Source organism: Vipera berus (genome assembly GCF_964194415.1).
Source record: "Vipera berus genome assembly, chromosome: 1".
Lineage (NCBI taxonomy): Eukaryota > Metazoa > Chordata > Lepidosauria > Squamata > Viperidae > Vipera > Vipera berus.
In genome coordinates, this window is record NC_138202.1 from 128,793,501 (window position 1) to 128,820,853 (window position 27,353).

Genomic DNA, 27,353 nt, shown 5'->3' on the forward strand with positions numbered 1-27,353 from the left:
TCCGGTTACTGAAGATACTACACAGCAGAAATGTTTACTCACCACTGAACTCTGAGCTTCAACAAATCTCATTTCCTAGTATATTTAGTGAGCCACTGCAAAGGACTTACCTGAAATTAAGCCATGTTCATGCCATGGTTAACAAAGAATGGTTGCTTTACAGTAAATCCTTCAACTGGAACTAAGACTATGATTATAGGCCACCGAGCTGCTGGGAAACCTGAGTATCTTTGGCAAAATATATGGGAACAAATGCTGAGATGTCATGAAATCCACAGGGTTTTCATCTGCTGTAATGCTTTTGCTGGAGAATTCCTTGCTGCTTTATAGGTGCAAATGAAAATGCTCACAGGGATAAGCTGCTGGTTTTTTTTTCTGGCTTAAACCCAATAACGGGGAAGCTGGTGGCGACTGTAAAAGAAAATGGCAGTGAGATTTTTACAGTACTTTTTTGTGGCCATCTCTTTTTATCTTCTTTTGTATAATCTTATACAGTCTACACTTTTGCTAACAATATATGGAAGTGAAACTGCAGCACCTCGATTGCAATTTATTCTGCTGGCAGATGCTCTCACGAGGAAAGAAGCAGTGTTTTATTAAACAATGTCAAGGCTACTATTATGTGTGGATGGAAGGCTTTCACATTTCGTTCCATTCAGTCACTAAAATATTGCAAGGCGTAGATGGCGCATCTAGTATGGAGTCCTTGGTGCTCTCGGAGCTTGGTTGTTGTCTTGCAGACATTTGTTCTCTTGCCCTGTCGGTGTTGGTGGGACCAGTCTTTGTGGTTTCTTGATTAGGCTGTTGTTTGCTATTAGCTTGTTTCTCTTGAGTTGGTAGTTCCTTGACCAGGTTTTTTCTTTACTTCTTCATTGTTGGTCTGGTGGTAATTTCTGATCATCTGTGTATTAATTTTTTTTTTACTTTTTGGTTGTCTCTTTTGACAGGATAAGACCCTAATATATAAAAAGAGAGCAAAGCCCACCGCTTTCTAGCACTGATGAGGTTATCTAGTTTGGTAATGAAATGTCTGCAAGAAAACAACCAAGCTCAGCGAAGCTTTCCACTAGCTATTTTTTTTTTTGGACAGTTTTAAGGTTTGTGCAGAAATAATCCGAGGCTTTTAAAAAATTGCTTCAAATGTGTACAGTTAGAATTTACCGTCCTTTTTCTGTGCTCCATTCTGTACCTTTCCTCAAGTCTGCAATAATCTTGTAGTTCGAATGTTTTTCTGTGCATGACTGGAAAATTAAAAAGCAAAATATTCGCCAACATTTTGCTAACTTTCCTATGTTAGACGAGTAGCTATTTATACATCGGATTCCTTCCTTTGCCCACTAAACTGCTGATTGAATGAGTTTGAACTAAACCTACATTCTGTTACAAACTCAGGGGGGAAAAACCTAAGTGAATCCTGAGTTTAATTTATGCTTAGAATTTTTGAAAACAGAAAACAAAAAATACCCTTGGGCTTGGGCAGTTAAGATTTATTCCTATGGGTCAGCTATCGAAGTCATCCTGCATCTTCTGTCCCTTTTCAAACTAAGCAAGAAAATTGTACAACATCTTAATTCTGTTCCTTCCAAAACGGCTCTGCTTGCTGTGTGCATTAAGCTATTTCTTCTTCTGTTTCTAACGGAAAACCTATAAGAATTTAAGCAAGGAAACCTGAGGGCATGAATTTTTGGATGAGCTCTGAAAGGAAAAGCAAAAGGCCTCCATCAAAAGCTTCTTTCCTAGTGGAAGTGATGTCAAAAATGCAAACAGAGTGTACATCACTTCACTATACATGCTCTCTTTCTCAGCTGGTTGCTGCTGGTGAAATAACACTGGCTACTTTGCAATACTTTTAATATGCAATACTTTTAAGCAATTGCTCCATAAAATATAACGGTAACCAGAGTGGGGGAGGGGATATACTGAGGCAAATAACTTAGTATCAATAACCATAGGACATATCCTGATTTCCAGAACTCAGGAGGCATGGCTTCTGAAATAGCTTAGGTAACATTTAATTGCTTATTGATTTCTCCAACATTTCTCTGAGCCAAGGTAAACCCAAATGCTCTTATGAACCTTGCCAATATTTTTACAAGGGATGAGAATATTTAGGATGACACTTAGATCCTGATGTAGAAATGAATAGAGATTGGAGAACATGGTAGTTTGACTATTACCCAGAAAGTTAGCTTTGCTACCTTAAATTGGCTGGATAATCCTAACGGCTAGAATACTGTGTGCTGACCTTTTTTAAAACAATAATAATAATAATCCAACGGCTGTTGTCATTTTATTTTACTAACCTATTTTACTACAGCTGTGACAAAAACGAAAAAAAGTAAGTTAGGAATTGCTCTTTCATTACAGTATCACTGCCTCGTTTGGCAATATATTTACTGACTTGATCCTTACTCATTTAACTGACAGAATTTTCCAAAACACATAACCTATTTTCATTAAAAACAAAACAAAACAGAAACTGTAATGTGGTATGGAAAATGGAATACTATTATTATTGGCACCACATTTATCAGTGGGTTGTCTTCTTGGCAGATATGTACAAAGACATGAAATTACAGCTATCACCTAAAGAACTGAAAGCCTTTCATCAATAGAACAGCCTCCACTGCAGGCTTCAGGTCTCTTAAGGGGGCTTCTGGAAATTGCCTGAGCATCTCTTGTGATTGATTAAAATGGACCAAAACAGCAGATTCTTTTGCTTTGACTAATGAATGCAAAATTGCAATTTGCATTTATTTATTGTTCACTATCAAGCTGCCCACAGATGCTTAAGTTAGTTTGTATTTTTAACAACAGTCCTGTTTGACTGCTGAAGCCTTTCTTCAGGCTTAATTCTGAAGTTATTCCTACAAATACAATTTGCCTGCAGCATGCATAAAGCTGAAAGTCATTCATATTTGTCTGTATTTCTTCACATGTCACATGTGACAGTACTTGTCTCTCTGGGCAAAGTGGAACACACCTTGTTGCTCCGTAACTAAAGTTTCTGTGATTATTAACGCTAATCATTAACATTCCTCTTGGAGCAAAATGTTCACCCATTCTGTGTGAAACAGAATGCATGTGGAGTGATTACAGAGCATTCTGCCATAACATTCCTAATGTGATTTAATGTTTTGATTACAGATTCCTTTGTTTTCACATGTTCTCCCTAATTGGACAAACTTACTATGAAGTATGTAAGAACTTCTATTTTGATTTTTTAAAGAAAAAACTAACTACTGTATTTGTATCTTTTTAAATGATGTAGCTGCTCAAAGTATAACTTATTTTTTTAAGTGTGTGTGTGTGTGTGTGTAATAAGTAATGCCAGATGTAAAAATTATGCTAGAATGATTGCGCTAAACACTGTATAAGGGAACAACAACTGTGATTTGTAGACCACTTGGAATCAATCAGAAAGTTGTAGCTTATTTCTAAATACAACACAATTGTTCAAAATGTCTGCTTAAGTGTTTTTCTTCTAGCAGAACAATGCGCTAGCATTAGGGACTGCTGATCCATGTATTTCAGAATGCTGACAAAATCCTCTGCTTCCTTAAGGATATCCTGGTTTGGAGTAATATCCTGCTTTTCGCAGCAGAAGTGACCCCACATTTCTACTTCCTGGTGATAACCTAAGTGAATGTTAAAAATAGTTGCAATAAGGAGAGAAAAGGAAGGCAGTGTATTTGACTTTTCATCCCCAATGAGCATACCAATCAGCATACAAATGAAGAATCAACCACTCATCTTGTTTCCCAGCTGTAATGCTACAGGAAATTTTGTCTTATAACATGTCAAGTGTTCATTCATCTCCAGCCAAGCTGCAAATCATTCAGCGAGCATAGATTTTTGGCTTTTTTTCTCAATATTCCACCATTACAAAATCATAAATACATAGTTTTAACAAAGTAAAAGAACAGTGAATAACATAGATACAAAATTAAACTAATATAATTTAGTTTTAGTCTAAGAATTCATGCAGTATAAAAATATAATTCATATAACTATTTTTGCAGCATATAAAACAGACATTTTCTTAAGAGAAAATTATCAAAAAGGCACCATTCAGGCTTTTCCTGATGCTGTATACTTCGTGATTTTTTTTCTCTCAAAAATTAAGAAAGGGATCATTTTCTCACTGCGTAAGATATTTCATATAGACTGCAGTTCAATGACTTATTAGCAAAATCACTTCTGACAGGGCTGTTGATGGTGCAAAATAAAAAATAAAAAGGAGCAAATGCTTAAATGTTTCTGCTGATTTCCAAATTTCCAGAGTGAATCTGGATAGGAGACTACCAGAAAAATCCCAGAGCTAGTTCAAAAAAGAAAAATGGTGACAAAACTCTTTTATGCTCTTGTCACAGAAACTACATAGACATGTCCATGAAATGACACAGAGAGAGGATCAACCCAGTGTGGATTTTTATGTCAAACTGGTAACATTAAATCAGTAAAATACTAGGCAAGCTGAAAACCATTTTCCCCTTTCTATGCTGCACAAACTGCCTCTCCCTGGACTGAAAAGTTGATAATCCATGTTTCACTCTCAATCCCAACTTCACTATGGGATGTTTGCCAAAATCCTTCGGCTGTGATTTTGGAAACAAACATGCCTAGGCATTCTTGGCAATGTGAACTTCACAAGAAAAAAAAACTAAGAAGCAACACTGGGGGACATCAAATTATTTCTGTGTGACATATGTAAGGCCCAGTTGTGCTTACGTTTTCCAGAACAGTGGTTGTATGCCTAGTAAGGGACATGATAAGAGGACAGTGTATAGAAAAGATACACTAATAATCTGATGTCATCCATCACATATTCATGAAGGGAGAGTGCTGATATATATAAGTAATTGCCTGCATGCCGCTACTCTAGGTAATAAAGTACTCTAGGTCAGAAAAAGCCACAACTGGAGAACCTTATTTCATATGAATTAAGATTGTCTGAACTGTGTTGGAACAGACACAATGACTCCTATAGATCTATAAAATTATATGGCTCTGGCACTTTAGCTTGTATTGGAGGAGCTAATATAGGAGCCTGATGAATTTCCTATTTAGGAAAAATGCAATTTTAAACAGTGCAGTACAACAGCTAAGCATATGCTAACAAACACACACACACACACACACACAGAGTTCAAATATCATTTCAACTGCAAACTCAAGAATATAGAGCGCAAGCACCTGTGCTAGCCTGTTAGGTAGCCAAACAATTGTTAATCTATACCAGAATCCACAAGATTAATTTGCAGTGCAAATGTAGAATATTGGGTTTGCTGAATAAATGATAAGCATGTAAGCCTGTCATGCCAACGCAGCCACTGGAACTGAATTACGATTACCTAGCTTAGTCATGGGAATTATTTTACTGCATGGAAATGTTTTATGGATTCCCATGTATTTCAGGGTCATACAAAGTATGAATTTAGGTTTCATGATGCAACTGTACCCAAGAACTCAAGAGGTTCTTCCTAGGTGCTGACTTCACTGAGCCTATGTCTGGTATTTAAGTTCTGTTTAGTTCAATTTGCCAAAATAAGATTGTAGAGGAGCTGGAAAGAGGTCTACCGCCAACAAGTAGCATCACAACAGAGGATTCACAAATGTCTCCACATTCATTTTTCAGCGAGCCCAAGCTTGACCCTCCATCTCTTAGATCCATGGTGGCCAAGTCCTGCTCCTTGGCAATGTTGAGATGCGAGGTTCCTTCTTTACACAGCCACTCTGCTGCCGGATCTGAATTCAATTCTGCACTGGATGTGGTTTGATAGGAAGAGAATCCTAGAGAATCCCTTGAAGACTGGCAAAAAGTTTTCATTTCTATGTCAGAGCCACCCTCATTGTTGAGTATCTGGTATGTAGGCTCGTCATGAAGATGCTCACAGAAACAGGTGTGCTGTTTAGAAAGAGTCAATAGCTTGGAACAAGCCTTTTCTTTGGACTTCCGGCAAGCAAGGGATCTCAGTGGGCAATCAGCAGCCCTTTGGAAACCAAATCCAGTTGCCAGCATCTGATGGTATGCTTTGGATGAAAATGTCACTGGGCTAGGCAATTTTTCCCACATTTGAGATGGAAAATGGTATTGCCACAAAGTACTACTTGGCTTAGTGCTAGAAAGGCCTCCACCAAGGACTAGCATGGAATCTTCCAAGATTAAAGCAGAATGGCCCACCACTCTTGGAGGTCCCTGGCTGGAGGCAAAGACAGCAGAGATAAATCAGCACAAGGGTGAGACTTATGCTCATCAAAATGGGCTCAACTTCTCAATGCTTCTCTCCAGTCAGGCTAATGCACGGAAAAGTCATGAAACACTTTCTAGAGTCCACCCCAAACAGTTCCCATAAATTATGCATTCAGGTATTGTTAAAATGCATGGGAATATTGTCCGTGCTCCTTAAATTGTCTTCTCTGTGCAGTACTGGCTATTATGATACTTCTGTCACTTCAGTATTTCTTTTTCAAAATGCAAATACTATCCTTTCATAACTGGACAATGGCCCAAATAAAAGGAATGAATCATGTAATCAAAAGCATTTGTTTCTAAACAAAAACAAAAACCAATCGCTCCCTTCCAAAGTTACTCATATTAGAAACTTCAACTCTGTATCAAGGTTTTTCCTGTCTGGGCCTTCCCATGCCACTCAAGTCCCCTTTAGACAACCATCTCCCCATTTTCAATTGATGTGCAAACATCTGTAAATCCCAGCTAACGTAACTGGAACGTTGTGATGCTAGTCTTCGTGGGCTAAAGGGTAAAAGATTGACTTGCTCTTCTGTGTAGGAACAATTGGCAGGGGAAAAACAGTTTTATCTTCCCCCTTCAACTCCTTATGCAACTGCTAGTGAAGTACTTTCCAACAGTTACCTTCTCCTGATACTGGACCAGTTGGTGGTTATAAAATCCCACATCCAGAAGTCCTTCTGTTCGCTCAGTCCCATTAATCCTCCAAACAAATACATGCCATTGCTATAAACCACAGCAGAATGACCATGTCGGGGACCCGGGCCACCTCCACTGGATGCAGCTGATACAGGGGCCCATTGTTTTGTATCTGAAGGGAGATAATTATTCGAGTTAATTACCTTTTAAATAGATAAAATACATTTTTCCTCACATCTGCCATTATATGCTATGTGACTGGTGAGAAAGTTTTAACTTACCAAAATTAAAGGTCCAGAATTCTTGGGAAGCACCTTTAATGTCAATGTATCCCCCATATATATACATATTGCCCCTGTAGACTACTGCACTATGGCCCTTCCGATTAACAGGAACTTGAAGCTAGAGATGGAGAGAGAAGACAAAATGGAGCAACCATCCTTAATTACTGTTGACATCACACCAATAAAAATGGAATTGCACCACTCCCACTCAAATGACTGAACATCTCCATAAATTAAGAGCATGAACATGCATATGTAGGAAGATATAAAGAGACAGATGGAAAACAGACAGATACTATAGATATATTATTATATATCAAAACTATATTTTGTGGAGAAGGGAGAAGAAATGACTTGAAAGTTTACTACTACGTACAGACGATGTTCTCCCACTGCTAAACAGAAAGAAAAATGGGAAGTCAAAACTGTCGAAATATAACTTCTGGCTAAGTCTGTGGAATCATGCTTGTAAGGAAAGTAGAGGGATCCATGCATAGATGCTCCACATATGTTTTGCCCAGACCCACACACAAAGCCATGCCCCTTTAGAGGCTAGTATTTGAATGGGGCTCTTTTGGTTGGTCTGAATTGGAACTGTAGTAATGCACGTGCCTTTTGCTCCCTGGGTTTCCAAGCACAGACTCCACATTTAATACAGGAAGTCTGGTATGCCTTTTCCAGCTAACAAAATTTATTAAAAAGCATAAGCTTTTGTGAGCTACGGCTAACTTCGATATGTGCATAGAGTGGCTAGTCTGACAGGATTTAAATTGCAGGGAGGAGGATGGGAAAGGAAGGAGAGAGGTTGGTTATGGGGAAACTCCAGTAACTAACAAGGAATTCAATCTGTGGGATAACTGCATACATAAAAGTAATTGTAGCCAAAGTACCATTCTTATTTCAACATTCAAAATTAAAGAGGTTCATTTCCAAATGGGAAGTGCGAATAATGTGAATGTCCCAGAAAACCAAAAGCAGCAGCATCTTAAACCTACTTTGCTACCTTATGGCTATGGGCTATGGCTCATCTAGTCTGAAGCAGTTTCCAAAGTCTGTAACTAAGCAAGCTATGTGATCAACAAAGCAACAGATTTCACCGATGATTCATTATATTTAGTTTTGTTAATCCTTACCTCACCCTCTACTGCTGGGAGCCGGCAGGGTATCCACTTGGTTGCACCTGCAGGTGTATAAAATGTCAGTCATAGCATTAGCCACGAGAAGGTGCTACTGTTCTACTTGCAGTGCTGTGCAAGCACTAAAAGGAGAGACGACAGGAAAAGTTGCAGGCTGTATTTCCTTCACCAACAACACACAATATAAATACAGCTCCAAACACAGTTCTCAAGGCAATGTTCTCTTCATTTTAGGAACTGTTTCTAAACAGCACCAGGCAAATCTCATCACAATCTAGGGCTCTTCATGTGTGTCAGATGACAATTCCCTTGATTCCCAGGTTTCAGGGTATCAGTCTAGGTCAGGGGTAGGCAACCTCGGCTCTTTTATGACTCATGGACTTCAACTCCCAGAATTCCTGAGTCAGCATAGCTGACTCAGGAATTCTGGGAGTTGAAGTCCATGAGTCATAAAAGAGCCGAGGTTGCCTACCCCTGGTCTAGGCTAACTCAACTTTAGACAGAGTATTTGTCTGACTCAGCTCCTGAGGGGGTGGGGGTGGGGGGGAATACAGTATCTACACTCAAAAGTGATTTTTCAAAAGGCAACTGGATTTTTTTTTCCCCTGGAGGAAGGAGAAAGCATTTCGTTTCTCATCCAAGAAGCTTCCCTCAGTTGTGATGGGGAGGTGGTGTGTGTGTGTGTGTGTGTGTGTGTGTGTGTGTGTGTGTGTGTGTGTGTGTGTGTGTGTTCTTCTTCCTCAAGGGATAGGGGAAAAAAACCATCCAGTTGCCTTTTGAAAAAGCACCTTTGAAACAACGATGACCTGGATGACTGAGAATCTCCACAGACGTACAGTATGTCCAGTACCTCCTTAGATCGCCATTGAAGCATTCAAGAAGAGAAGAGAAAATTATTGGTTTGATATATTAATCTCTTCCTCATCTACAACCTTTTCCAGAATAGGCTGTACGTGAATAAAAATGCTCATCAAACATATGCCTTTTCTCAAAATATTCACCCTAATACAAATTAGTATAGTTATGAAATACATGCATAAATATATCAGAAGGATAAAATTTGTTCCACACCTGTGTCATACATCCATAAAGGATTTATCTTCTGCGTGAAAGCTGAATCCACCATTCCACCAAAGATATACAGGATATCCTGCAAATACAACAATTATTTTCCAGCGAATCACATTAGCATTTTGTACAGTTCATTGCCATTTAGGGCAAGATTCAAACCAAATTCTTAAGCTGAACCTCAGCAGAAAGCTTCATTTCTTGATTAAGCTTAGTACAAACATTTTCAGGCTAAATATAACCATAATATCAAGGAGCACTGCAAATTACAACTTGTCTGTATTCCGGTATCAAATGGTTCTATGTTCTTCTCAAAGCCAGGCCATCAAAAATATTCAACTGTGCTTCAGTATGAACTTCTAGCCCATCAGCAAGGGAGGCAGGCAAAGAATGGATTCAAATCCTCCCATTACAATTATTTATTTTTATTTATTTTATTTTATTAGATTTATATACCGCCCTTTCCCGAAGGACTCAGGGCGGTTTACAGGGTATTTTAAAATCAAAACAATACAAAATACAAAAGTTAAAAAACAATTTAAAAAGATTAAATTATCCCTAAAAATAAAAACCCCAGTTAAAAATTCTCAGCCTGGGCCGGAGAGCTCAAAGAGCCAGGTCTTCAGGTCCCGGCGGAATGATCGAAGGTCGGGGGCAGCTGGTTCCAGAGGGTAGGCGCACCCACAGAGAAGGCCCTCCCCCTGGGTGTTATCCGCCGGCAGTCTTTTACCGGCGGCACCCTGAGAAGACCCTCCCTGTGTGAGCGCACTGGACGAAGGGAACTTGATGCTGGCAGCAGGTGTTCCCTCAAATAACCCGGACCCAAGCCATTCAGGGCTTTATAGGTCATCACCAGCAGTTATCAGTGACAGTGCATTTTTCAGCGAGGATGAAAACCTAAACTGTTTACTTAAAACATGTTAACTTCAAAGACAGGTATTGATAGTGTTATTTAATTCCATTTATTCCATTATGTTAACAGTGTTATACAAAATGCTCCTTGTGATGAGAGTTGATTTAAATGTTTCCTTCATTAAAGCTACAACACAGAGATTATTACAGTTGAGCAAGCCCAGCCCACCCAGCCCCTAAAATTTAATCATATTTTAGATTATACCATTTGGGTCTACAAGCTAATCAAAGTGGACCTCTAGTGGATTATGTAGCTGCTGGAAGCATTTGGTTGGCAAAAACTATGGTACCAGTCTGGCAGATGATATAAGACACCCAGGAAAAGAGGCTTTTTTAAAAAAACTGCTCGCCTGAAAAGTCTTTTTGGCAACTTCTGCACAAGAGCTACTGTTCCAGAAGGTTTAAAAAAAGTGGTCTTAGAAAAATGTATTTGATTATTCCCCTTAGCCAGGGGGTGTCCAACCCTGGCAACATTCATCATTCCCTCTCTATCACAAGCCTAATCACAGCTGTAGTGACAGTAATAGGTTATGGCTAATAGAGACCATGTAAACAGGAGAAAAGTGACATTAACATTTTATATATTTTAAGTAGTATGTTATTTTTTATGCTAATTTACTCTTGCTTTTCTTTCTTTTTTTTCTACTGTTTTATCTATTCCTTAAGAAATGTAAAAGTCTGAGATGGTTCATATGGAAAAACAGAGTTAAATTCTGAAATGTAATTAATTTTTGAGAAAATCATAATCCAGTAAGAATATCTAGAATTTGGTGGAAGAAACAAATTAAAGTAAGGACTGTAACAGGATCTATGATAAGCCAACCAGAATGATTGGATAGAAAAGAAATATTATATTGATGTGATTATTATTTTTAGGACTATTGGGAATATATATATATATATATTAAATTGTTATCTATCCAAATAATAAGAATTGTATTAATTCAATGTTTGCAAAAGAGGATATTTTGGGAAAAGAGGAAATCAAGTAAAACTATTATGTGGATTATGGATTGTAGAAATCAATTGTTAGTGATTGTTTTACAAATATAACCCAGACAACACACTGTTCACCAATTATTAAGTGATTTATGTTTTAAACAAATCAATAAAATATCTTACAAAAAAAAGATGCCAATAAAAAGGTGAAACAAATGACAGGTAGCCCCCCCCCCCGGATGACTGCTTATTTAACAATCATTCAAAATATACGACAGTCTCTGACGGGGTGTTTTATTGCCCATAAAGCACTTCCAGCTCTGGCTATCACCAAACATTATGGCATCCCCTTCCCCCAGCAGTCATATCAAGACTGCATTTCAGCTCACACTTATTTTGATTGGAAGCCATCCAGAGTTGATTACAAGATGGGTAACAATAACATGGTCATGTGATCATGGGATACGGTAACTGGTCATAAATTTATTTATTAATTTCAAACAGTTTTAAATTAATAAATAAATTTACAACCAGTTACCAATCACATAACCCATGATTTGCAATGTTTTTTGTCAGTTTCCAGCATTATTTGCTAGTTTCGGGGGGGAGGGGGGGAACCTGCCCGTTTAAGTAGAATGGATTTGCTTAAGAAAACATGATTCATCTATTTACCATACGGTTCAGATTTACAACCACATGATTTGCTTAATGACCATGGTAAACATGGCCCAAAAATCAGCTCCAGACACATAGCTACCTTGACTTACCATCTACAACCAAAATTCCTGTCCCAACTGTGATCATAAGACAGGGATTACCTGGTACAGTGGTTTATAGCTAATAGCTAATATAGCTTGCCTGATAATCCACCATTGTGTGCTCTTCCAGTTCTTCCGGGCCATCGTTTGAATTGTCCAGTTTCTCCCATTCATTACTCACTACAGTAGAAAGAGAGCATACGATGACATCGAGGCAGGTTTTTGATTAGCATTTGCCCTTGCTCTCTTTGAGAATTACAACTTTACCAGTAGATTCTGCAAATCAAATCACATCCTGGACGTATGGGGCCATCCCAAAAAAATAGCTCCATTTCCCCCCCCCCTTCCTGAACACTTAGCTAAACATGCAATTCAAATGCCTCCTGGTACCTTTTTTGTTTTTTTTTGTCCCACCACTAGCAATCTGCAAAGAAATATAGAGGATAGCATCAGAACACAGGATGTGTTTGACATTAGAGAGGGAGGAGAAGAATTGGCTCAGAGTTGCTGCTCCTTTTGGCCGATGTGTTTTGAAAACATCACTTCAGCCTCTTGGCACAGTCAAGTATCCTGTGAAGTCCCAGGGTTCTCATGCTGTAATCAAGTAGTCTTAAAATCCAATTTGGATCATTTCCATTCCCACTATGAAACCAGCATTCCTCTATTCCCAGATATAAAGCTATTATTCTGTTACAGTTAGTCCTCAACGTACGAGTACAACTGAGCCCAAAATTTGCATTGCTATGCAAGAAAATGGTTAAAAGTGAGTTTTGCTCCATCTTATGACCTTTCTTGCCACAGTTCTTAAGTGAACCCGTGCAGGTGTTAAGTTAGTAAATCGGTTGTTAAGAAAATCTGGCTTCCCATTGACTTTACTTGTCAGGAGGACACAAAAGGTGATAACATGATCCCGAGGCACTGCAACCATCACGAACACTTGCCAAGCACCCAAATTTTGATCATGCCACAATGGTTGTTAAGTGTGAAAAAAGACCGTAAGTCCCTTTTTTGGTGCCTTTGTAACTTCAGTCACCAAACGAATTGTTGTAAGTCAAGGACTACCTGTATAGCAGCCTACCATTTTAGATAACATTACTTTTTCAGCCACAAGTGTACTAAGTGAGGTCTTGCTGGATTATATCATTGAGGCTGGCCATCTGTTTCCAGTAGGAATTAGCTGGTCACCTCTTCATACAAGGTAATGTGAAGGCAACAGAAACAATAAATAAAAATGGATTCGATAACCGATCCATAGTGGCCATTACAACACCTCATTGAATGTCTAATTATATTATTAAAATAGTCCAGATTATCTTGCTTGATAGCCTCTGCCTGATGGCTCTTTCAAAAACAGCAATATTCCAACAGGACTGCGTGATTGCAGCTTCAGGCATTTCTTTTCATAGCATAATAAAACCAGAAAGAGGGTACCTTACCTATTTTGAATCTCCAGAAATCACTCAAGCTAGTATTTCTCCGGCCACCATAAACATAAAGGAACCCCCTACAGATGCAGCAAGCATGTTTATATCGATCGCACGGAGAAATTTTGCTCTGTTTCACTGGGTTCCATGAAAATGCCGTTTTCCTTTTCATCCCTGTGTTAGCTGGAAAACACATCCATGTGGAGATGAGGCCCTCCAGTTAACTCCAAGCTAAAAAGGAAACAAGATAAGAAGTGGAGATAAGAAGGCTACTGCAATCATTTATTTCATTTGCTTATTAACTGAATTTGTATAGGCTCACCAGAAGTGACTCTGGATGGATAAAAATGACATATATGAAAAACGTAGACATCCACGTTAAGAACTAAATAGTATAAAGCACAAATATACTGCACAAACGCATAGGTGAAGAGAGGATAAAAATGGGCAACCTCAACAATGAAACCATCTGGGCATATCTGTGGTTCCCCTTACATGACCAAAACATCACTCAGACTACGTGTAATGTCTATGATGTTAAATATATCATATGAGTGGGGAAAAATTGGCCCTGTTCATACAGTAAAGCATGCTTTATTATATCTAGTGTTGCAGCGTGGACTGGAAATCCCAGGTACAGGAAATTAACAATTCTGATTAACGGTGTCAGCAAATACCCTGCTTTCAAATGAGAGCATTTGGATATGCAATCAAATTAAGGAAACAAACTTATTTCAGTGCAAAGGGAAAATGGCTTGTTTCTTTTTTGCATGGCAAAGCAATCTGTATCTGTTCTTTGGGGGGAGGCGGGGGGGGGGGTTGGTAACCAGTATTCCTCCTATCAATAGGAGAATACATTTTTACAGCGACACTAGTTTGTGACACAAAAAAACCCAACCAGAAAAACAACTCAAAAGCAATTGTTGTCTCCTGTTAACAGTTGGGATGGTGGGAAGGTGATCATTTCAATGCAAGATGGGCCAGGATCGATAAAACACAATTCTGGCCATGTGTGAAGAATTAAAGGGCAAAAGACTAACCCACTACAGGTAGTCCTTGACTTACGACCACAATTGAGCCCAAAACTTCTGTTGCTGAGTGAGACAATTGCTAAGTGAGTTTTGCCCCATTGTACAACCTTTCTTGCCATAGTTGTTAGAAAAATCCCTGCAGTTGTTAAGTCAGTGACACAGTTGTGATCTGATTTCCCCACTGATTTTATTTGTCAGAAGATCGCAAAAGGGGATCACAACTGTTATAAATACATGCCAGTTGCCAAGTGTCTGAATTCTGATCACAGGCCCATGGGAGATACTGCAACGATCGTAAGTGTGAAAAACGGCTGTGACTTTTTTCACTGCCGTAACTTCAAACAGTCTCTAAGCCAGAGGTCCCCAACCTTTGGGGCACCAAGGACCGGTTCCATAGAGAGAGGTTTTCCCCGCAGACCAGAGGGGGTGTGGCTTTGTGTGCTACCTGCATCTCACGGACAGGGCTTTCCTGTTTGTGTGGACTGGTTGCTGGCATGCCGCGGCCCAGTTCTGGCCCACAGACCGAGGGTTGGGGACCCTTGCTCTAAACGATTGGTTGTAAGTTGAGGACTACCTGTACTTCTTAGAAGCCACGGACTCTCAATTCTACAATTGTTTTTAAAAGGAACCCAAACTTCGCACTGCCCCAAATCAGCCATATTGTCACCAAATTTCAGCCACCGCATATTCTGATAGGGTGCTGGACTTTGGTACAACACGTGGCCTACAGGCTAGCCATCCCTGCCAAAAGGCAGTGAGCAATAATTGGTTTCCTCCAAATGTAACTTTCAAGGATGGGAGACCCATTTATGGGATTTGTAATCTAATAGATGCCCCCCACCCCCTTAATTGCCTGCCCGATGTCACATCTCCGCCCTTCAAAGTGGATGACATCATTTTCTGCTTAGCTTCGAGCAGCAAAATACCTTGGGTGAACAATCCAGGACCCCAAAGTAGAATAAAATGGAGAAAGTTAAATTTACAAAAAAAGGTGTGGAAATTAAAAAAACTGGTTGTAAAATCAAATAACAGAAAGTAACAAAGAATTTTAATTCTACTCCTATGATGATCAGTCAATTTACAAACCGGTAATATACAAACTGGTAACAGTGAACAGAAGGAAGAAAACCTGAAAGCAGAAAGCATGAGGTATGAGAGCAGTGATGAAAAAAACAGAAGAATTTTTTCCAGCAATACAGGAGGACATAAAGTCACAGAAGAAATCCTCCCAGCTACCAAGCCGGATGGTATAATTTTTCTCATGAAAGAAAAAATGGCATTCTGTTGGTGCCAACGATAACACAATGTATTAAGTCACCCCGTAAAACCAGTTCCCGGTCTCTATAAATACACTGGCGAAGCAACAATGGCCAGAAATAATCCAAACACGTAAACCTTAGTTTTCTTTACTATGATAATTACATGTGCTCCTCCACGCTCTTTTGGGCACTGCTGATGGTTGTATGCTTTAGCATATGGTTAAATTGACTGTCATTTTTAATATTATCATACATGTTGCTTTATCTTACTGACATTTATTTTTTGTTCCAATTATAGAAAAGTTAGGTGAAATGTTTAAAGTAAATACAAACAGTCCTCAAATTACAGCCACAATTGAGCCCAAATTTTCTGTTGCTAGGTTTTGCCACATTTTAGGACATTTTTGCCACAGCTGTTAAGTGAATCACTGCAGTTGTTAAGTGAATCGTGTGGTCATTAAGCGAATCTGGCTTCCCCCATTGACTTTGCTTGTCAAAAGCCAGTTGGGAAGGCTACAGATGGTGATGATCACATGACCCCATGACAATATAACTGTCATAAATAGATGCCAAATGCTAAGTGGCCAAATTTTGAGCACATGACCGTGGGGGATGTTGTAACAGTTGTTAAGTGTGAAAAACAAGTCATATGTCACTTTTTTCAGTGCCATTATAACTTTGAATAGTTACTAAACCAAAAGGCTGTAGGTCGAAGGCTACTGGTATTAGCAGCTGTGATAGCTTACATGAAGGAGTATCTGAGAAGTAATTAATTCATGCTTCTTTTCTTAGAAATGTATGAATTCACTTATCATGGTATCTTTCCCCAAAAGGTATCATGGTATCTTTCTTTTCAGCTAAAAGAAAATTATAAGCTTCTTAAAAAAATATATCTACAGTTCTTCTTAAAAATAAAGTCGGTATTACATGTAGTTTTATAGCATTACGTTACATTACACTTTACAGTCCATTTAGCTAACATGACATCTCTTTTCAAAACAAAACCTTTTTTTTCTGCACACTTAAGTGCAATTAATTGCTTTTCACTAATGAACTGTCTTAGAAATACAGTAAAATGCTTCAAGCTTTTAACTAATGGTTAAAGAAAAATACAAATCTAGCCATAGCACTTAGTGGAACTGGAAAAGGTGGAAAGTGGAGAAGTAACATGGATAGAAATAAAATTCTGGTGGGAATTCCCCCCCCCCCCCCACACACACACACATTTTATACTGAATAGTTTGCTTAGGGGAAGACTTTGTTGCTAATCCTAGGGCCAAGTTAAATGACTTGCTACCAAACTAATCTACAGGTCTCAGGTACACAATGCACTGAAATACTTTAGGTTTGTCTAAGCATGTTGTGGGAACCCAGCCAACTATGACTTATTAATCAACCATGATATGTATGAAACATAAATGTATGAAATAAATAAGCAAAATATTGTTGCTATTGTTTAGGTTTCTAAGGCCACAATTCTGGATGGCTTACAAAGATTAAAAAAATACATTAAAAACCATAAATTGTATTTTAAAAAGTGAACATACCAGGGGGGAAAATCCCAACCCCCCAATCTCAAACAGCACATATACCCACAGTGACCATGTGTCATTTATTAAAAAGAACAGTCCTTCATTTCAGAAATCTGTGCTTTAGATTTATTTTTCAAAAAAATAACCTTGATTTTGGCCGTTTAACTGTGCAAATGGTACCACTTAATGCAGTCTTTCACATTCATGTAAAAAAATATGGAAACTGAACCGCCTTTTTCAAAAATATTACATATACCGTTTCATTTTAGATATTTTTTTGTAAAATAAGCATTTCTGTAATGTTTTTCTTGGCTTTGCTCTTCCTTTACAAAGACAAATAACACATTTTTCATCCTTCAGAGTTGCCCCTTTTTCAGGTCTGCCCTTTTTTTCTAAGAAAATATGGTCAGTATATCTGGTGATTAATAAAAACCATATCCCACCCTAATTATTTTGTTTGGAAGGAGTAAAAGAGAGATTATTCCAAAGGACCCCTACAACATCTTAGAAATTGTTTAGCCATTCCATAATAATTAGAGCTTATAACTTCATGCTTCCATAGGTATGAGTCATAGAGGAGAAGGTATTATGTGGCATTGTATATTTTATCTATTTATTATTTATTTATAAAATGTATAAGCTGCTTATTTCAAGATAACTCTGGACAGTTTACAGGCATAAAATTAAATTAGATAGATGGACAGACAGATAGATATAGATATATAGATATAAAGATAGGTAGGTAGATAGATATAAATATATTATAATAAATTAAAAACATAAGTAATATAAAATCTAGAACCCACGGCCCAATTAAAAGATGGGGAGGGAGGAGCAGGATGGCAGAGGGAGGTGGGATCCATTGTTAATTGAGCAACCACTTGCACTGTGATGCTCCCCCCCGTTGGGGTTCCACGCTAACTGGCACAGTTAGACTCTTCCGGAAAGTCAAGGGTTCATTGCATTGCTCCAGATTTGGGATTTCGAGCAAGCCAGCAAAGGCTTCTACCATCAGGGCTAGATAAAGAGAAGACCTGCTTTAAACTGAATTCTTACAGCTGTCCCTGAGCAGTTCTGCAGATGTAGTGAAATGTGGGAATGACCTGGAGAGTTGATGGGAAGAGATGCTGCCTACAAATAAGAGAAGGCAGAGTCCACAAGTGCATAATAGGCAGAGAAAGAAACTCAGAAGGAACTTATCAGGCTATAGAAGAGAGATTTTTATTTTCAGACTTGCAAAATTCCGTTAATGTAGCCTGCCAGTAAAGTACAGTTAGCTCATTTCCTATCCAGTCTACCAGGGGAAACTGACTAATGCTGCACTTCCATAATTGTTGATGCTCTCTTTGCAAGCAGCTGTCCTCTCCTATGCTAGGGGCTCCATACACAATTAGCATTTCACTATTTCTATGCAGCCCAGATCAATGTACTCATATCCTTATAAATTATAGTGGGGGGAAAATATGCAAAGAATTCCATTTTCTAATCTTTACCGCACTCATCTTCTGAATGGCAGACGACCAAAGGACTGAAAAATTATATTAAAATTAAATCAAGGTAATCCTATAGAAATCCTTTGTCACTTCCTGGTCCAATCTTCAGACTTGGGATTTCCTGACGTTCTCCCTCTGAGGTACTAATCGGGTCCAACACTGCTCAGTTGTTCCAATATCAGCAAAAGGCATCTGGGTCTTGCCACATATTGTGACTAGTTTAGAAAGAGGACTCTGGTTCTATAACAGTAACGTTTATTAAGGTCCTTCGTTCTAAAGAATTAGAAAGTTCTGAAAAAATGTTCTGATTTGTTGTGATCTCTGGGAGAAGGAGGGAGATTCACCCCTGAATAACTTCCCCTAAAAACAGGATCACTGCTCAGCTTCTATCTAAAATCACATAGAATTAAGACAGTAGTTGAATTTATTTCTGCAAAAGGGCAGAGTTGGCATAAAAACCCCATGGTGGCAGAGTGGCACTGGAGTCTAGCAACATCTGTTATTTTTTGTTCAAGCGTGAATCCCCAAATGCACTTTAGAGGAAGTTATATCATTTTGGCCCCCCAAAAGAATATATTATATTGAGGTCATTAAGGTCCAAAGCTTCATAGACGAACCCCAGGCAGTCAAGATTAGGACAGCTCATGCAAGCCACTTAATCCATCAACCACTTTTAGAGCTGCAGTATCTCATATGGCAAGGGATCCAATGACAAGTAAAACTGACCAGAGGAAAAAGGCAGGGCTATTCCCCAGACAAGCTTCAAAACTGTTTTCTCGAGAGCTATATTATTTGTTGCTTCTGAGGCAGAAAGATGCAACGGTCTAAGAAATCGCTAAGCATGATTCATCTCTTTCTCTCCAGGGTTTTTTTAAGTTTAATTTTTTTATATAAATTACTGTACATGGTTAATATAAAGTTAACTGGAACCACCAAATCTTTGCAAAGTACCGTATATACTTGAGTATAAGCCGACTCGAGTATAAGCCGAGACCCCCAATTTCACCCCCCAAAACTGGAAAAAGTTATTGACTCGAGTATAAGCCGATCCGCCGTTCTGCAAGCCTCTGCCGCCAGCAGAGGCTCGATCCGCCATTTTGCAAGCCTGAATACACAGGAATACCCTGTGTGGCCGCGGCTCGTCGGCAGGTCTCCGTTCCTCCTGCCGACCTTTGGGGAGGTTTGGGCGCCTCCCCAAACCTCCCCAAACGTCGGCAGGTCTCCGTTCCTCCTGCCGACCTTTGGGGAGGTTTGGGCGCCTCCCCAAACCTCCCCAGGTCTCCGTTCCTCCTGCCGACCTTTGGGGAGGTTTGGGCGCCTCCCCAAACCTCGGCAGGTCTCCGTTCCTCCTGCCGACCTTTGGGGAGGTTTGGGCGCCTCCCCAAACCTCGGCAGGTCTCCGTTCCTCCTGCCGACCTTTGGGGAGGTTTGGGCGCCTCCCCAAACCTCCCCAAACCTCGGCAGGTCTCCGTTCCTCCTGCCGACCTTTGGGGAGGTTTGGGCGCCTCCCCAAACCTCGGCAGGTCTCCGTTCCTCCGCGCAGACCTGCCGACCTTTGGGGAGGTTTGGGCGCCTCCCCAAACGTCCCCAAACCTCGGCAGGTCTCCGTTCCTGTTTGGGGAGGTTTGGGCGCCTCCCCAAACCTCCCCAAACCTCGGCAGGTCTCCGTTCCTCCGCGCAGACCTGCCGACGTTTGGGGAGGTTTGGGCGCCTCCCCAAACCTCCCCAAACCTCGGCAGGTCTCCGTTCCTGTTTGGGGAGGTTTGGGCGCCTCCCCAAACCTCCCCAAACCTCGGCAGGTCTCCGTTCCTCCGCGCAGACCTGCCGACCTTTGGGGAGGTTTGGGCGCCTCCCCAAACCTCGGCAGGTCTCCGTTCCTGTTTGGGGAGGTTTGGGCGCCTCCCCAAACCTCCCCAAACCTCGGCAGGTCTCCGTTCCTCCGCGCAGACCTGCCGACCTTTGGGGAGGTTTGGGCGCCTCCCCAAACGTCCCCAAACCTCGGCAGGTCTCCGTTCCTGTTTGGGGAGGTTTGGGCGCCTCCCCAAACGTCCCCAAACCTCGGCAGGTCTCCGTTCCTCCGCGCAGACCTGCCGACCTTTGGGGAGGTTTGGGCGCCTCCCCAAACGTCCCCAAACCTCGGCAGGTGTCCGTTCCTGTTTGGGGAGGTTTGGGCGCCTCCCCAAACCTCCCCAAACCTCGGCAGGTCTCCGTTCCTCCGCGCAGACCTGCCGACCTTTGGGGAGGTTTGGGCGCCTCCCCAAACGTCCCCAAACCTCGGCAGGTCTCCGTTCCTGTTTGGGGAGGTTTGGGCGCCTCCCCAAACCTCGGCAGGTCTCCGTTCCTCCGCGCAGACCTGCCGACCTTTGGGGAGGTTTGGGCGCCTCCCCAAACGTCCCCAAACCTCGGCAGGTCTCCGTTCCTGTTTGGGGAGGTTTGGGCGCCTCCCCAAACGTCCCCAAACCTCGGCAGGTCTCCGTTCCTCCGCGCAGACCTGCCGACGTTTGGGGAGGTTTGGGCGCCTCCCCAAACGTCCCCAAACCTCGGCAGGTCTCCGTTCCTGTTTGGGGAGGTTTGGGCGCCTCCCCAAACGTCCCCAAACCTCGGCAGGTCTCCGTTCCTCCGCGCAGACCTGCCGACCTTTGGGGAGGTTTGGGCGCCTCCCCAAACGTCCCCAAACCTCGGCAGGTCTCCGTTCCTGTTTGGGGAGGTTTGGGCGCCTCCCCAAACGTCCCCAAACCTCGGCAGGTCTCCGTTCCTCCGCGCAGACCTGCCGACCTTTGGGGAGGTTTGGGCGCCTCCCCAAACGTCCCCAAACCTCGGCAGGTCTCCGTTCCTGTTTGGGGAGGTTTGGGCGCCTCCCCAAACCTCGGCAGGTCTCCGTTCCTCCGCGCAGACCTGCCGACCTTTGGGGAGGTTTGGGCGCCTCCCCAAACGTCCCCAAACCTCGGCAGGTCTCCGTTCCTGTTTGGGGAGGTTTGGGCGCCTCCCCAAACGTCCCCAAACCTCGGCAGGTCTCCGTTCCTCCGCGCAGACCTGCCGAGGTTTGGGGATGTTTGGGGAGGCGCCCAAACCTCCCCAAAGGTCGGCAGGTCTGCGCGGAGGAACGGAGACCTGCCGAGGTTTGGGGAGGCGCCCAAACCTCCCCAAACAGGAACGGAGACCTGCCGAGGTTTGGGGACGTTTGGGGAGGCGCCCAAACCTCCCCAAAGGTCGGCAGGTCTGCGCGGAGGAACGGAGACCTGCCGAGGTTTGGGGACGTTTGGGGAGGCGCCCAAACCTCCCCAAACAGGAACGGAGACCTGCCGAGGTTTGGGGACGTTTGGGGAGGCGCCCAAACCTCCCCAAAGGTCGGCAGGTCTGCGCGGAGGAACGGAGACCTGCCGAGGTTTGGGGAGGTTTGGGGAGGCGCCCAAACCTCCCCAAACAGGAACGGAGACCTGCCGAGGTTTGGGGACGTTTGGGGAGGCGCCCAAACCTCCCCAAACGTCGGCAGGTCTGCGCGGAGGAACGGAGACCTGCCGAGGTTTGGGGACGTTTGGGGAGGCGCCCAAACCTCCCCAAACAGGAACGGAGACCTGCCGAGGTTTGGGGATGTTTGGGGAGGCGCCCAAACCTCCCCAAAGGTCGGCAGGTCTGCGCGGAGGAACGGAGACCTGCCGAGGTTTGGGGAGGCGCCCAAACCTCCCCAAACAGGAACGGAGACCTGCCGAGGTTTGGGGACGTTTGGGGAGGCGCCCAAACCTCCCCAAAGGTCGGCAGGTCTGCGCGGAGGAACGGAGACCTGCCGAGGTTTGGGGACGTTTGGGGAGGCGCCCAAACCTCCCCAAACAGGAACGGAGACCTGCCGAGGTTTGGGGACGTTTGGGGAGGCGCCCAAACCTCCCCAAAGGTCGGCAGGTCTGCGCGGAGGAACGGAGACCTGCCGAGGTTTGGGGACGTTTGGGGAGGCGCCCAAACCTCCCCAAACAGGAACGGAGACCTGCCGAGGTTTGGGGACGTTTGGGGAGGCGCCCAAACCTCCCCAAACGTCGGCAGGTCTGCGCGGAGGAACGGAGACCTGCCGAGGTTTGGGGACGTTTGGGGAGGCGCCCAAACCTCCCCAAACAGGAACGGAGACCTGCCGAGGTTTGGGGACGTTTGGGGAGGCGCCCAAACCTCCCCAAAGGTCGGCAGGTCTGCGCGGAGGAACGGAGACCTGCCGAGGTTTGGGGAGGCGCCCAAACCTCCCCAAACAGGAACGGAGACCTGCCGAGGTTTGGGGACGTTTGGGGAGGCGCCCAAACCTCCCCAAAGGTCGGCAGGTCTGCGCGGAGGAACGGAGACCTGCCGAGGTTTGGGGAGGTTTGGGGAGGCGCCCAAACCTCCCCAAACAGGAACGGAGACCTGCCGAGGTTTGGGGAGGTTTGGGGAGGCGCCCAAACCTCCCCAAACGTCGGCAGGTCTGCGCGGAGGAACGGAGACCTGCCGAGGTTTGGGGAGGTTTGGGGAGGCGCCCAAACCTCCCCAAACAGGAACGGAGACCTGCCGAGGTTTGGGGACGTTTGGGGAGGCGCCCAAACCTCCCCAAAGGTCGGCAGGTCTGCGCGGAGGAACGGAGACCTGCCGAGGTTTGGGGAGGTTTGGGGAGGCGCCCAAACCTCCCCAAACAGGAACGGAGACCTGCCGAGGTTTGGGGACGTTTGGGGAGGCGCCCAAACCTCCCCAAAGGTCGGCAGGTCTGCGCGGAGGAACGGAGACCTGCCGAGGTTTGGGGAGGCGCCCAAACCTCCCCAAACAGGAACGGAGACCTGCCGAGGTTTGGGGACGTTTGGGGAGGCGCCCAAACCTCCCCAAAGGTCGGCAGGTCTGCGCGGAGGAACGGAGACCTTCCGAGGTTTGGGGAGGTTTGGGGAGGCGCCCAAACCTCCCCAAACAGGAACGGAGACCTGCCGAGGTTTGGGGACGTTTGGGGAGGCGCCCAAACCTCCCCAAAGGTCGGCAGGTCTGCGCGGAGGAACGGAGACCTGCCGAGGTTTGGGGAGGCGCCCAAACCTCCCCAAAGGTCGGCAGGAGGAACGGAGACCTGCCGAGGTTTGGGGACGTTTGGGGAGGCGCCCAAACCTCCCCAAAGGTCGGCAGGAGGAACGGAGACCTGCCGAGGTTTGGGGAGGTTTGGGGAGGCGCCCAAACCTCCCCAAAGGTCGGCAGGAGGAACGGAGACCTGCCGAGGTTTGGGGACGTTTGGGGAGGCGCCCAAACCTCCCCAAAGGTCGGCAGGAGGAACGGAGACCTGCCGAGGTTTGGGGAGGCGCCCAAACCTCCCCAAAGGTCGGCAGGAGGAACGGAGACCTGCCGAGGTTTGGGGAGGCGCCCAAACCTCCCCAAACGTCGGCAGGTCTGCGCGGAGGAACGGAGACCTGCCGAGGTTTGGGGAGGCGCCCAAACCTCCCCAAACGTCGGCAAATCTCCGTTCCTCCGCGCCCTGCCTGCCTGCTTCTTTCCGCTGCGGAAAGAAGCAGGCAGGCAAGGCGCGGAGTTTGGGGAGGTGCGCGCGCACCTCCCCAAACCTCCCCAAACTTCGGCAGGTCTCGGACGGCGGTGGCTTGGGAGAGGTGCGGGCGATCCCGGAAGCACCAAAGCCTCGGCCGCGCACAAGTCCTCGGTAAGTTTTTTTGTTGACTGGAGTATAAGCCGAAGTGGAATTTTTCAGCCCAAAAAGTGGGCTGAAAAATTCGGCTTATACTCAAGTATATACGGTACCTCTTCTAATTTTGTCTCTGCAATACACAAGGGGATGAGAATAAATTCATTCATACAGGTGACACTATCCTGGTTGCAAAAAATGGCAAATAGCTAAGATGAACAATTCTAAAACAGAAGAGTGAAAGGCTGGGCTTTCTTTGAACATCAAGGAAACAAAGATCACGTCTGCTGGAAAACTAGAGGAATTTAAGACAGATAATGACATGGTTGATAAGTTTGATTTTCTAGGCTGCAGTATTGGTAGTTATACAACAGAGAAAGATTGACGCGCAAAAAGGAGTGCATATAAACTCATGAACAACAGTGACATTTCAGACAAATATTACACTGGGCTTATATCAATGGAGGAACAGATTTCTGAAAAGGATTTGCTCCTGTAGAGCTGGAAGAAACAGCTTCACACTTGTTGGACAACCCAAAGGAACAACCATGGAGGAAATCAAGCTCAAATGTTCATTAGAATCAAGGATCCCAATACAAAAACCACGTTAGACACATCATGAAGATTGATAGAAAAGATAATGCTGGACAAGATGGATCGAAGGAGAAGCCAACAGTATACGAATGGACGTAGGCAACATTGGCTCTTTTATGACTCGTGGACTTAAAAGTCCACGAGTCATAAAAGAGCCAAGGCTGCTTACCCCTGGCACAGCATAGGAAACTATGCGACTGCACCCTCAAGAACTCTATCATACAGTGATTCTGACATACAACTGGGGTGTAATATATGTCTCTCTTTTTTTGGCTATGTAGTAAGAGTCAGGACAACTGACAGGTTTTTTTTATCCACAGTCACCAGGAGTCAGCTACAACTATAAAGAACGTAACAATGACAAATACATGTTTGGCCACACTGATAAAGGGATTTCTTTATTTATTTATCAACTTAATTTTATTAGCCACCCCTCTTAACACAGGGTAACTCCATGGTATCTTGGGCAAGCATTATTTCTCAGCTAATTTTCCACCCAGAAGTAGATAACTCAGAAGTAAGTTATATGATAGCAAGGTTCTACCAAAAGCAAAGTTCTACAGAATGTTAATTGTCCTCAAACCCAAAAAACTGAGAAGGAGGCTGTTCAGCATGAATTAAAAGCAGAAAGCATCTGCCAGTTTGCAAGTGTCTTATTACTTCACTTTTTGTACTTATGACTGAAATGGTCTCGGATTTCTTCTTCAATGAGATAACAGTACGTTTCCCAACAGAGTAAATTCAGTGCGAGAACTTGTTTTGAAATAAACAGTGTTTTGTCCTTTAGCAAGACATTGTCATAGAGTGTTCCTGTGTTCCCTCGGAATATCCCCAAATACCTTATATTTTGAACCCAATAAAAAACCTGATGGCTGGAAAGGTCTCTGCGGATTTCAGCTCTGGAGCTTGTTTTCAACACCAGGGCTCAGCTGTTGAACATGAGAGGCAACAGGGGAGGAAAGATCATCCACTCGCTAATAAATGCCTTACAAGCAGCTGCCACACGCTCTAGGTTTTGGACAGGGGTCTTCAAACTTGGCCCTTTTATGACTCATGGACTTCAACTCCCAGAATTCCTCAGCCAGTGTGCCTGACTGAGGAATTCTGGGAGTTGAAGTCCATGAGTCATAAAAGGGCCGAGTTTGAAGACCCATGGTTTTGGATATTGGGGTAGGTATTCCCAACAGGAAGTTGAAACTTAACCCCAATACAAGTTTGTATTCGTTTAATAGAGCCCTGCTTAAATACCTTGCAGTGCTAGAAAACTGCAAAGGCATATGCCGCAAAGTGCAAGTAAAAGGGCAGATATTGGAAGAAATCAGTGATTGCCTCCACCATCCTGTAAACTCAGCAGGATGGGAGCAAGCAGGAAAAAGACATGATCTTTCACAACCATCACAATGGAAGGGGTGGAACAGTCAGTTATAAAAGAAAAAAAATGATTATTACACTATTTCCTTCTTGGAAATTCCTCTGAAGTTGAAGGAAATGTGGCCTTCAACACAGTATGCGGTAGCTCTCAGCTGGGTGCTCTGGTGACCTTGGAGGTCCCAGGGATCTTTTTCAGGGGATCTGCAACATCAAATAATTACTTTGAAATGTTTCCATTTTAATTTGTAATGCACCAACATGGAACAAATATAAACCAAAGTCCTCAAATCACTTCTGAGAAGGTAAAGGGGGTCTTTGGATCAAAATGTTTTGACAGCCTCTGGACTAAAAGCAACCTTCCCCCCCCCACCCCACCCTACCCTCGAAACTAATTACGCAAGATCACAACGTCCATCACCCTCCTGGTTGGGAATTATGGGAGGTGTACTGTAGATCGGATAAGTTACCAGATCGATGGGATGTAAACACCCCCCCGTCCCCCCCCCCAAGAAGATCTGATGGCTCGCGGACGTTTCCTTACCTCTGCATTATAATTCAGAGGGAAAGCAAGTCGAGAAAGGCAGAAAAGTCGAGAGAGAGAGACACGGGCGCTCCGGAAAAGAGAACGCGTGAATAAACTCCCTCATCCACCACATTTAAAAAAAGGGGGGGGGGGAACCCGAGTCGAGCATTAGTCATCGACGCACGGAAATAATCCAGTTTTAAAATTAACAGAGGAGACCCCGATTTTTCACTATCGCACAACTCCCCCCCCCGCACACACACACACACACACCCGCCGCCGCAAGACATACCGTTGCAATCGGTTGCCGCCCTGCCTGCCCCGAGCAACTCGCTCGCTCGTCTCTCAGGCCATCCCCTTGCCGTTTCCGTCCCTCCCCTTCGCCTTCTCCCGAGGAAAAATAGCCGGGCTCGTCCTTTGCCTGCTATCGCCGCCTCCTTCAGCCTCCGCCGCTGAGGACCCGCTTCGGACCGAATCGCTCGGCCCCGACTCCGGGCCCCGCGCCGAAACAGAC

The 27,353-nt window shown here is 43.7% G+C and overlaps 2 protein-coding genes across 6 annotated transcripts in view; one reads left to right on the forward strand and one right to left on the reverse strand.

Annotated features, from left to right (window-relative positions):
• EPB41L5 (erythrocyte membrane protein band 4.1 like 5) overlaps positions 1 to 3,462 on the forward strand; it is a 69,509-nt gene extending 66,047 nt beyond the window's left edge. The window contains exon 26 of the mRNA XM_081343274.1: positions 1 to 3,462. Coding sequence (XP_081199400.1) covers positions 1 to 55 — 55 coding nt within the window. The 3' untranslated portion in view covers positions 56 to 3,462.
• Positions 3,441 to 27,353, reverse strand: LOC308677074 (putative protein tag-53). 5 transcript variants are annotated; one of them, XM_081343239.1, is made up of 8 exons: positions 27,132 to 27,353; positions 13,426 to 13,644; positions 12,090 to 12,169; positions 9,384 to 9,462; positions 8,310 to 8,356; positions 7,174 to 7,294; positions 6,878 to 7,064; positions 3,441 to 3,638 (listed from the first exon to the last, which is right to left on the reverse strand). In XM_081343239.1, exons 2-8 carry the CDS (start codon positions 13,607 to 13,609, stop codon positions 3,560 to 3,562), a joined length of 777 nt encoding a protein of 258 aa, XP_081199365.1. In that variant the 5' UTR covers positions 13,610 to 13,644; positions 27,132 to 27,353; the 3' UTR covers positions 3,441 to 3,559. The 5 variants fall into 5 exon arrangements, with proteins under 5 accessions (XP_081199365.1, XP_081199362.1, XP_081199363.1 ...); XM_081343236.1 differs by lacking the exon at positions 3,441 to 3,638 and adding an exon at positions 3,851 to 6,203; XM_081343237.1 differs by lacking the exons at positions 3,441 to 3,638; positions 27,132 to 27,353 and adding exons at positions 3,851 to 6,203; positions 26,858 to 26,958.

Coding starts and splice junctions, on each gene's coding strand:
- LOC308677074 (XM_081343236.1), bottom strand. CDS start 13,609: ATGTGTTTTCCAGCTAACACAGGGATGAAAAGGAAAACGGCATTTTCA. Junction 12,170..13,425: donor TTTCTGGAGATTCAAAATAG/GTAAGGTACCCT, acceptor TTTCTACTGTAG/TGAGTAATGAATGGGAGAAA. Junction 7,295..8,309: donor TCCCAGCAGTAGAGGGTGAG/GTAAGGATTAAC, acceptor CTCCATCTCTAG/CTTCAAGTTCCTGTTAATCG.